Raw genomic sequence first — 12,462 nt, forward strand, 5'->3', positions numbered from 1 at the left:
TTTTATAATCTCAAATACAGTAAAATAACGTGTTTAAGGTCTGCTTACTACACTGTCTTAAGTGATCAAATATGCATGTTCGCTTGAATGAAATTTGAAGGCAGTAATTCCGTAAATAAAAATAAAACATCGCTGTAGCTACTTAGTCGAGAATCTCTTCGTTTAGTGTTCGTTTAAGTGCTCTCAGCCATACTAACAGCAATAAACAAGACCCCAAAACAAACGCATTAAATTTAGGGCTTGTTTTGGCAATTTCGTGACAATGGAGTGGAGACCGAAGCTAAAATTTAATAATGAAAAACTCTCACTGAACATTGACATTGAACAATTTTATCAGCCCAGCTTTAAATCCGATAAAAGAAACTACGTAGTAATAAAGTTGTATAATTTAAATAAAACCAAGTTGCAAAACTCAATCTACTATAGAACGGGATATCTTATGTTCCAAAATTATGTCAAAACGCTAAATAGCTCTTTGATCAAAACAATGTTTGTTTAAACTTATGATGACACAAGATGTCAGATGTGCACAACTTGGCAACATCACATCTCAAGGGTGACCCAAACTTACCCCTTTAAAACAAAGTCGCAATCCTCTAGGCCTTAAAATAAGGGAGTTACCCATATTGCAGATCCTTTAACAACTGCTTATGAACTCGTCCCGGTATCATCCAAGAAGCTTTGACAAAAGTGTAACATTTGGTGTCAGAAGCGTGATAACGACGTAAAGAATTGTACTCTACTCTGATGAATACTATATCGACCGATTACGACGCAATGGCTGAGCTTAAGCAGATGCTTGAGATGTTAATAGCTCAGAAACGAAATGGTGAAGTACGACAACAACGAGAAAAATAAGCGGAAGAAGAACGACGGCTTACGGAAAACCAAGAGGAGGAAGACCGCCACACGAGTTGCAAAGCTACATCGATCAGGTAGGTAACTAGAAAAGGTAGATCATAAAGTCCTGGAGGAGCAAAGTGAATTTCGCAATACACTTGGACAAATGGATGATAAATTCGGACAAAAGTTTGGTCAGATGGATAGCCAGATTAAAACTCTACGCAAGGAAATTATGGGTATTTGCGAAGAATTCAAGCGGGATATCCCCGATGAAGTGACAATGACAAATTGTAAGGTACCCAAATTTGACGGGGAAGCAGTGTGAGGCTGCTGCTTTGGCAAATGGGTGGAATGTACATCAAAAGCCACCAGGTTGGTCCTGGCACTAAGAAGTAAAGCTCTGGCAGTACCCTACAACATTTCTGAGAGTCAACAAGGAGGTTACTACTACCTGGCAAACGCGCTAGAGCTAAGAAACGGGAATAAATACCCGACGCAACTGTACCAGAACCAACTGAAGAGTAGAACTCAGGAGCAGTCAGAAAGGCTACGTGAGTTTAAAGTTGAAATTGAGCTTCTAACTTGACTGGCGTATCCACAAGCACCAAAGGAGTTTATAAACCAGACTGCTCTCCAAAACTTTACTATTGGTGTCAGAGACGCAGATCTATAGCTACGTCTTCTATAGAAATAGATCTATAGCCGGTTCAAAAATATCTCCTACCAAAAGGATAGTGTGCAAAACGTCAAACTTTCGGAAGATCAGTGCAAAGCAGGAGACGTATTTGTTAAGGAGTTCGTAAAGAATTTAGATAAACTTCTCAAATATCTAAACAAGAACACCAGAACAAATCACTCGTACACCTCTTCTAGAAGGAACATTACCTAATATGATTGGGGACGTAAAGGACACTACCGTAGGACTTGCACACTATCCTATTTGTAGGAGATATTTTTGAACCGGCTAAGACGTAGCTATAGATCTGCGTCTCGGACACCAACAGTAAAGTTTTGGACAGCAGTCTGGTTTATAAACTCCTTCGGTGCTTGCGGGTACACCACTCAAGTTAGTAGCTCAATTTTAACTTGACTCACCACTAAACTCACGTAGCCTTTCTGACTGCTTCTTCTTAGCTCTAGCGCGTTTGCAAGGTAGTAGTAGCCTCCTTGTTGACTCTCAGAAATGTTGTAGGTTACTTCCAGAGCTTTACTTCTTAGCGCTAGGACCAACCTGGTGGCTTTTGATTTATGTACATTCCACCCATTAGCCAAAGCAGTAAAGCCAAGTCAGCAAATAACTGAAATAATACACTTTTTTTTTATTCAAGTTGGCTTTGACTCAGGTTTTGACATCAGCTGTCAAAAGTGACGTTTATTGATTTCTTATTTCTATGATAACTCTTGAATACTTGAAAGTTACTGCGTTTTTAACTTTGGAGTCAAGTTTAAATTTTTTTTCGTTTTAATTTTATTTTTTATTATTTTCTACCATTATTTTTAAAATTAGTTCTTTAGTCGTTAGTTACTACTCAAAGTAATTTGTTATTGGGTTATATCTGTTACTCATTACAAGTTAACGTCATATTTCAGTTATTTGTAGGAATAACTATAGACCCACTTACATCGTAGTAAACGTTCACATAATATCATATTTTTAAAGTTATATTCGATTATGAGTTCCATTTAAAATAAGAAAGTTATGTCAATTATTGAGAAAACGGAAGGTAGCAGCAAAAAACTAAGCACGTCACTGGAATCATATGATGAAACACACTAAATCCGGACACCCTGTACAAGTAAAAAACACAAAGTCAATCTCCACAAAAATCTAGATTTAATCTAGATGATGATGATGAAAACATTAATTTTTTGCTTGTACTTACACTACCACTCCCTTGTGTGAAGATGAACTACTTTTTTTCTTTAGACAAGATAAGTTGAACCGAAGAAGATGAGACGGGACCACAGTTCAGCTGTAGACAATAAAGAAGGAGTTGCTGTATGGTTATACCAACCCAGAAGGAAGAAAGGATTAAGTGACGAATAGATAAACGATTTTGTAGAGAAAATTCATCTTTCACCAAAATCCAAACCAAAGCTAGGTCCATATAAAGACGCTATCCGGGACGAATAGCTTTTAAAGAAGGGGGCAGTGTTTCGAAGGACCACCTGAGGATTTTGTGTGAAATTTAGCTAAAACTAATAGTGTAGTGACTATATAGGATTTATAGAACAACTTGGCAACATCGAATCCCAGACCCAAACTTACTTACTTTAAAACCACACAAGTAACTTTAGTGGTTTCCAGTGTTGGTCAAATCAAGAGTTTAGATTTTATAAAAAGTCTCACTTATCAAAAGAACACGAGTAAAGTGTAAGAATACTTATGTTTGTTATTTATTGTTATCTGTATTTACTAATTAATAACACTACAGGTCTCAGAAATCACAACTCAACATTGGTTATATTGAGATCTAAATACAATTGAAAAACTTACCTTGATAAGAGTTAACGGTTGGCATTTCAATATAACAGTCCGGCTGTCGTAATTTGTCTTTTTGTACCGGAGTTAGCCTCATCATTTCCAACGGAATGCCCGAAGTACATATCACATGCACATTTTTGGGCAGACTAATGGGAAACCAACTTAAAGTAGAGTTTTCTGTATCCAGAGGGTTAATCAGATGTAAATCGTCGAGGAATATTCCAAGAACAAAATTTAGTTCTTCGAACGTCCTTAACAATGACTGAAACCAGTTGTTGGTATATAATGGATCAAAACTCGCGTCTTTGGGTAAGAATCCCTCGGGTAGTTTCAAGGCTATGCAAATTTGTTGGCAAATAATTCTCAACAGTTCTAAACTATACGACGATCGGGGAGTTGTACTGATAAATCTAACCTAGAAATAAATTATCGCTTTATGGGAGTTGTGGCATTCAAATTATAATATTCTTACGATTCTCAACGTTTTGCACGAAAACCATTTTTCAAAGTTTCGATAAACAGTTTGAATCAAGGAAGTTTTTCCTGATCCCTGATTTCCATATATTAAAATAGGCGTGTGACGTCGGTGGTTGCCATCTTTTATTAACTGCCTTATCTTCTCGTGTATGTCAGAGTTGGAAAAGTCGTTTGTTATCGATCCGTAACATAACGTCAAATGCGTTGTATTTTCTTGAAAGTTTTCCTACAATTTTCAAGAAAATTTTTAGCGGCAAACTGAAATTGCACATTCTAGATTAAGCTTGTGTAAATATATTCAAGGTTTCAAGCAAAAACTTTCTTTCGGCGTCAAAAGTTAAGTGAAACCCATGGCGTGACATCCCGATAATGGAAAAATACTCAAAGATTGTCGGATTAAATTTGCTAACGTACAATTTAATTAAGATTCCAAATTTTCCTAAGTAAGAAGTAATATGCTTGAATCACAGAAATGTTTCGCTTAAAACTTAAGTCATTAAGTTAAATTTGCACTTTGAAAACCAATCAAGTTGTACTAATCATATAGTTCATTTAGTTACGCGAAAAAAGTTAGATTTTGGCTATTTTAACATAAAAATATTTCGATGATGAGAGATACAACCTATACAGGTTGCTGGCTTTACGAGCGTCACCATTGGAACCCGGAAACCATAAGAATGTCATTTTAAAACTTGAAAAATTTTGATTACTTCCAAAGATATTCAAAGTTTTAATTTTTTCTGAGCTTATATTTGAAGAGATAATCGAAAACGAAATACATTTTCTTTTTTTCTCTACAAAATGATATTCGAATGGTGGCTCGTAACACGGCTGGACATTCTGTATATTTCATGTTTACATGGCTTAGGACTACAACAATGAAGGTTATGATAACTAACTATTTCAGTGATTTTGGTTAGTATAAAATATGAGAAACAGCATCAGTTAGATACGATTAGATTTTACTGCAAGTGCAAACAGTGGTCACAAGATCATTGAATTCAGAATAGAGGAAATTACTTAAAATAAGAATTTTCAAATAAGAATTAACACTTTTATAGAACTAGAAATAAATCTAGTATAAGATGCTCAAAGTAGATCTTGGACTTAAAAATATTTCTGTTTTGTCTAAAAATATCACTACAGTATCTGATAATCTGAGCAGATGAAGATACTGCTTGATAGAAGAAAAATCTGTAAGTTGTGCACTCTTTTGTTCAGTCTTAAATAACTTGCTTATGTCGCCAACTTCTGTATGACTTTTATATGGTTTGGATCGCCATTAATATGAGCTTTCCAAAAATCTCCCCACTTGGCTTGATAGATGTGACGGTTTGACCGCTAGAGGGCGTCAAAGTTGACCCAATATTCAACATTTTTGGTGCACTCTTTTGTTCCACCCTAAACCACTGGCTTATTTGGCATATTCTGGTGAGACTTTCATATGGGTATGGATTCTTCTTCTTAGAGCGCCTATCCGTTCCAGATGTTGGCTATCATGTTAGCTATTCAAACTTTGTTAACAGCAGCGCGGAACAGCTGAGTGGTTGATTGGTTGAACAAGGTTCTTAAATTTTTCAACCACAATATTCTCCTTCTACCCACTCCTCTAGCTTTTCGTTGGGGGATCTTCTGTAAAAGGACATATCGGCTTTCATTGCGCATTATATGTCCCAGATATTGTAGCTTTCGAGTCTTAACTGTATTCAGAACTTCCTTTTCCTTTCCCATCCTTCTCAGCACTTCCGTATTGGTTATTCTCTCTGTCGAAGGTATTCGTTGGATTCTTCGGTACAGCCATATTTCAAATGCCTCAAGTTTTTTGGAGGAGGTCTCCGTAATCGTCCGGCCCATAAAAAAGGGTCGAAAACACGTAGCATTGCAATAGGCGAATTTTCGTTGCCAGCTGTAAGTCGTGGCTGGTAAAGACTTTTTCATCCTGATAAATGCTGTTCTAGCTTTTTCAATACGCGTTCTGATCTCCACAGAATGGTCCCAGTTATCATTTACGTTCGTGTCCAAGTATGTGTATTTGTTGACTTTTTGGTTTTTACTTATTATCACGAACTTTGTTTTGTTGGTGTTTATTTCCAAACCATATTGTCGATGTGTACGATGTGATCCTGTGTGACGCTCTTTTGTTGGGGATGCAAATTAAATACCCCTTTTGACACTAGTCTGATTTTAATTGCCTCGGGCGCCACCTGGTTTCAAATAACCGCGGAGCGTAAACCAGGAAAACGCTCCGTCTACCGGGGTAACTTTTAAGACAGTCGAAGAAGGAAAGCGGGCGCTAAGGTTTGGAAGGCTGACAGGCCCAATGAAAGACAAAAGTAAATTTACAAGCTCACCGGGTCGTGTTTACAAATAAACTAAACAGAAATTAACACTCTGACACACTTAACCAAAAAAAATATGACTACGGACCTACGGTGGTTAACGAACAGAACCAATCGGAAAAACAAAAGTCGGTACCCTAACGGTATCTTAAGTCTTAACAGAAACAAAAGCAAGTATAAATATGAGAGAGAGCGTGTAACTTTGTTTAAGTGGTCAATTTCAACCTAAAGCGTGTAAGTCGGGACGCGGGTGACAAAGCAGTTAAACGTACCAATAAAAGCGGTCAAATAAAAGGTGTACACGTTAACGGTGTCTACGGCAGCTGTCCTGGCGGTTAAGAACAGGAGAAATCCGGGTGCTAGCTACGGTATACTAATTACTGGGGAAATCCGTCGGGTCAATACGAGTCCACGACGGCTAGCTACGGTGTACTAATTACTGGGGAAAAATCCGCCGGGTCATTACGAGTCCACGACGGCTAGCTACGGTGTACTAATTACTGGGGAAAAATCCGCCGGGTCATTACGAGTCCACGACGGCTAGCTACGGTGTACTAATTACTGGGGAAAAATCCGCCGGGTCATTACGAGTCCACGACGGCTAGCTACGGTGTACTAATTACTGGGGAAAAATCCGCCGGGTCATTACGAGTCCACGACGGCTAGCTACGGTGTACTAATTACTGGGGAAAAATCCGCCGGGTCATTACGAGTCCACGACGGCTAACTACGGTGTACTAAATACTGGGGAAAATCAAAAGGAACGGACAGGTATTGCGGTATAGGCCCAGAACAGATGCCGTACCGGTACACGTGGTTGAATGGTACTTACTGCTAGTCGGATCTCGAGTCGGAGCAGGTTGTCTGGTTCGGACGCTGACCGCAGGTGGAAGAGGCCGTTTGCCACGTGCAGGCCAGTTTTATTTCCTGCAATCTCCCACTCACCTACGTACCACGTATGGAGGACCGGAACCGCGCGCACTGCCACACACTGGGTGCCGGCAGGACGCCTTTGCAGGTTAACTGCGGTACTATAGCCGCTGAACATTCGGCCGCGCAAAACTTATTAGCCACGTAATTATCAATTAGCGGTTTTCCGCGACACATCGCTATGACCCGAACGAAAAGTAACCGACGTCCCGATCCTAAACTGACAAGAACGGAGAAAATCCGACTGTGGGAACCTTAGCAATTAAAATGAGGATTCCGGTTGATCGATTCAATTAAGAAAACGGTAAAAACTTAGTAACTTCGTTACACCTGTCCATTAGGAGTTGCAAGGAAGCTAGGTTGTCCGCATAAATAACGGTATCATCTGCATACCTTATGTTATTCAATCGTTCTACATTTAGCAGGATTCCAGCTTCAATATCTTGCTTGCAGGGCTTCTCTAAAGATACATTCCGAGTACAGATTGAAAATTACAGGAGACAGCACGCATCCCTGCCTTACACCACGTGATATTTGTATCTCTACCTTTGTTCCTTCTGTCTACCCTGACACACGCCCTTTGATTCCAGTAGAGATTTCCGATGATTCTTAGGTCCTTCCCATCCAGGCTAGTTTTTTGCAGAACTTTCGTGTGTCGCACTTGATCAAACGCCTTCATGTAATCTACAAAACATGCGTATACATCGCAGTTTACATCCCTGCATCGCTGAAACAACACCTGGATCGAAAATACAGCACTTCTAAAGCTGAATTGAGTCTCAGACATCTGTTCATCACGTAGTTTAAATATTCAGGAACGTCTTCAGTAGGTGGCTCATCAAGTTTATTGAACGAATCCTGCTACATTTCCTAGCATTAGACTTTTTGAGGAGGGTAACAAATTCAGATTTCAGCTACTCCGTGGGTTGGACTCCCGTATCATAGATCACATTGAACATCGTTGTGAGCCACCCTAGATTCTTCCCCTCATGATCTTCAATATCTCAGCCGGAATTCCATCGGGACCCAAAGCCTTTTGATCTTTAGCATTTTTCAAGGCATTCTTGATGTACTTTCTTGTTCAATCCTAAATAACTGGCTTATTTGGCATATTCTTGTAAGAATTTTATATGTCTGTGGATAGCCATTGCTATGGGCTTTCAAAAAAATACTCCCCCTTGATTTGATAGGTTGAACGATTTGGCCACTAGAGGGCCCAAACACGGCAGATGTGGACTTCATCATCATTATGGTGTCTAAACTGTTGCCAAAATGTTGTCACAGTCATATGAAAAATGAATGTGCGGAAATCCACTTTTATCAGAAAATCAGATTTTTTGTCATCTTCATAAATACATAAATGAATAAAGCTTAATTTAATATGTCATATGTCAAAATTTCGACCTTATGTTGATAGATGTCGCTGTCATACATAAAACTGAAAGAATCGCAGTTCTTTTATTAGTTTTATTCAGGATTTCAGCGAAAAATGCAAAATTGTATTAACAAAAATAAAGTACACAACACAATACATACGCCAACCCAAAGCCGGAAATAAATCTTAACCTCACAAAATTCGAAATTGTCAATTGACAGATGTCAATTGACAATTTTTTTTAGACCGCAATTATGCCACTGCATAAGTGCGTGGGGCACCAGCGGATTTAATGAGAGTGATGATGGGATGATGAGATTGACACGGATTGGGGTGATGAGTGAGACGGGAATCCTTGTGGTGAAGTGGGACAGGACTTCGAGGGGCAGCCTAGCAGCGGAGTTCAGATCGATTAAGAAAGGAGTTAAAGTGGCGAGTGAGAATGAGAAGGGAGGGTTTAGACAGGTAGTCAAGCGACCTGGGGCATGCTTCAGGACCTCAACCTGCACAGAGTGGTGGAGACGATTGGAGGGAGCGCGTCGGAATTAAACAGGAATGGTTAGGACATCGGCACCGATTGGGTTAAAGGAAAAAACGAGGGAATCAAGGCTGTAAACAGGTTAGGCGGGAGAGGGAGGCAGCAAGAGAACCTCGGAAAATGCGACCTCTGGGACTGAAAGAGAGTCAAGAGGAGAATGGAGCAGTGGATAATGAAGGAGTGGCAGTATGAGTGGAATTATTCGGAAATAAGGAGAAGGGTTTAAGGTTTATAGGGGTCTATAAACCTTAAACGAAAGGTCTTCAACGCAGACATCTTGCCTGTCGCAGCATATGGTCCTGAGACAAAAGCTCTAACCAAAAAGTACACCAACAACCTCAGGATAATGCAAAGGGCCATGGAATGGGCTATGCTCGGCGTTAGTTTACGAGATAAAATCTGTAACGAAGAAATAAGAAGAATAACGAAGGTAGTGGACATAATAGAGCGAGTCGCGGAGCTTAAGTGGCAATGGGTTGGGCATGTTGCCAGACTAAGTGTGGACAGATGGGTATCAAAGCTTGTACACTGATGACCACGGCAAACAAAGAGGAGTGTCGGCAGGCCACAGAGGAGATGGTCAGATGATGTGAAGAGAATAACGGGAGGAAGATGGTACCATACAGCAAAAGACAGAACAAACAAAAAGGAAGAAACAAATGAAAGAGGCCTTTGTTCAGGAGTGGACAGAAAATGGCTGATAAAGAAGAAGGAGAAGGGTATACGGGGTATATAAAGAGGTTGGAAGGGATAGGTTGTCGTTGTCCTTTAAGGAAGCTCAACTCCTCACGGAAGACGGTAACCTAGGAGATTACTTAGCGAAGTATAAATTGGCGATAGATGTGTGAAAGAGGGCGATTGCGGGGTCGGCATTGAGTCGAACGAGCATGTGATCGAAGTCTGTGAGAGGGATGATAGAGCGCGAATGAGACGAGTTATGCATGATAAGGGGATTGTGTGGAACTCCGTACAGCTGAGAAGGGAGGGAAAAGAGGACAGGAGGAATTAAGGTGGTGAACGAGTAGGGATGAGGGGGTGATTAGGAAGGAAAATTAAGTTCCATCAGACTCGAGGAGGAAGGTTTTAAAAGTAGGGTAAAAGATAGTAGAGTTATGTTTTTAGTTACTTATAAGTTAATTAGGCTAAGGTTAAATGTTAGAGTTAAGGATATATATTTTTTTTATTTTTTATTTTTTCGTTAATAAAGGTACACTGGTTTATTCCCCATGGTTTTTGGAGACTGCAGGTGGTTGAGGTTTCCGTGAGAGTGGTTTCGCGTGGTAGTTGCTAAAGGATACAGTTTAAGCTCTAACAAGGGTCAGGAAGCTAACCTCGATCGGTATGTTATTCCCAGACACGCAATCATCTGAAGATAGTTCAGTCTGTGTGTAGGCTATCAGGTTTGTCTCTGTACGCCACACGACAAAAAAATGCCCCATTATTGGTTTTTAGACCGCAATTTTTACTTTAAGAAAGTCCAATTAGTGTAACCATAACCTATTTTTTTTCAAACGCATACTCTGCTTTTTTACTTTACCCAATCCTGAATACTACCGTTTTTATTGACATTTTATTGACAACTTCTTTTATCTTCACTTTATTATTACTTTAGTACTCTCACACCTGCCTATGGATGGTCTCTCTCTACTATCTCGAACATAATCATCAAAGTCACCAACAACGTGAATATCCAAAAAAAAAAATGTTCGTTTACAACCAACGACAAACTTAAAAATGTGGTTTTACATTTCTACATTATCACAAAGAATATGTTTGCAAGTGTGTTTGCAACACCAGATTTATTTAGCCGATTGTCTGTTGTCTCATATAGTAACTAGTATTATCATACAAAAAATAAGTAATGATAACGTCAATCTAGTCTTACCTCTACGATTTTCTTTCTAGACTTAAGCTCTGGTTCCTCCTCTAAATTTTTAGTAATAAGTTCTTTGATTTTATGAAAAATACTATGCTTAAATTTACTAAGATATGCTTCGTGTTGTGTCTCTTCTGTATTTAACTCCCCTCCTTTCCAAGGGACACTGAAAGTTCAACAAACCGTAAAATTATTATACACTAAGTCAATTTCAGCAATTACTGAAAGCACAGCCTGTTTTCTTCTGGAATAGTGCTTCGTAACTGAGATCGGAAAGATTCAAGTTGGGCATGGCAAAATTCCTTTAGAGAATCTGAATATTCTCCCAATTTGGCCTGAAATTACCAGCTGGTATTACAGCCGAGAGCTAAATATTTACCTGGATTACCATATAAAAAAGTTTAATTTTGTTCGAGTCTTCAGCGTCATATTCCCTTGTTACACTAACCACATGATGAGCTGTACCTGGAGCTAAACCTATAAAAAAACACATTTTCCCAGACTTTGTGCCACATTTTCCTTCCAGCGTATTTAAGCTCTTTAAAATCATAAAATTTTGACGCGGACAATAGTTCGACTGGTGATAAAGGTTAATACAGATTCAGCAAAACGGAAAACAGTCTGTTCAGCGATAATCTCGATAGTATAAAATCCATAATCTTTTAATACGTTGAGATATGGCATACTTTTGTATGGAGTTTTTCAGTAGGTACTTGAAAAAATTTATTTGTTAGTATAACGCTAACTGATGTTCGAGGAAAAGTTGTTACTAAAATCACACTTGAACAAGGCCTATCAAAAGATTTTATTAGATAAACGGTAAACCACATAATGATTGGCACTCTAAAAATTGTTGTACTCAGCCACAAGCCGAGCTATGACAATATATCTCTCTCTCTAGTCGTTAGCTTCATGTTTGAAGCATCGTGATCCTATGTGTGTCTCAAGTTGGGTTTTTAGCAGTTTCCCTCCATTTTTCTCTATCTGGCGTGCTTCTATTCTTGGGAGGTAATATATGACGTAACGTTATAAGGAAAACAATCAAAGAAACAATGATTCACAAAATCTATACGTCTTTAACAAGAATATAATTCCCTATCTTTTCTTTATAATTAAAAATAAAAGGTCTTTCCCAGAAAGTTGTTTTCCTTAAACGTTCTCACGGTAAGTACTTTCATCAAAATTTCCCATGTATGTGAAGATATTATAATTACATTGTGAACAGTGAATTACGCGCTGTAGTTTTGTTCGATAATTTTATATTATTTGTCGATTTTCGTTCTTCTTTTGATTTCTTCTCCACTATGAAAGTTGGCAATCATTCTAACTTGTGTGCTCTGAATCGTTGTTAGTTCATCTGTACCATTCCCTAAAAATTTACCTTTGTCTTATAGTTCTTCTTCCTTGCATGATAATTAGTATAATTTGGTATTTATTCTTTATATACCTCATATAATATAAGTACTTCTTTTGTTCGATTAATGCTCGAACATATGAGGGTAGAAAGTTTTGAAATAGATTTAGACATCCAAACCAAAGTTTTATAATCTTACAAAATGTTTGAAAAATGGTGCCAGACTTCATCATCATCATCATCCA

General features: G+C 38.6%; 1 protein-coding gene across 1 annotated transcript in view; it reads right to left on the reverse strand.

Moving 5' to 3' along the window:
• LOC145738810 (protein qui-1) overlaps positions 1–12,462 on the reverse strand; it is a 294,747-nt gene that overhangs the window by 163,532 nt on the left and 118,753 nt on the right. The window contains exons 10-14 of the mRNA XM_081993876.1: positions 11,252–11,340; positions 11,086–11,198; positions 10,873–11,029; positions 3,801–4,031; positions 3,341–3,743 (exon numbers count right to left, since the gene is read on the reverse strand). Of these exons, the coding sequence (XP_081850002.1) occupies positions 3,341–3,743; positions 3,801–4,031; positions 10,873–11,029; positions 11,086–11,198; positions 11,252–11,340 (993 nt within the window). The remainder of the gene's footprint in view (positions 1–3,340; positions 3,744–3,800; positions 4,032–10,872; positions 11,030–11,085; positions 11,199–11,251; positions 11,341–12,462) is intronic.

Source organism: Ips typographus, linkage group LG16, assembly GCF_016097725.1.
Source record: "Ips typographus isolate SLU linkage group LG16, UJ_Ityp_2.0, whole genome shotgun sequence".
Taxonomy (NCBI): Eukaryota; Metazoa; Arthropoda; class Insecta; order Coleoptera; family Curculionidae; genus Ips; species Ips typographus.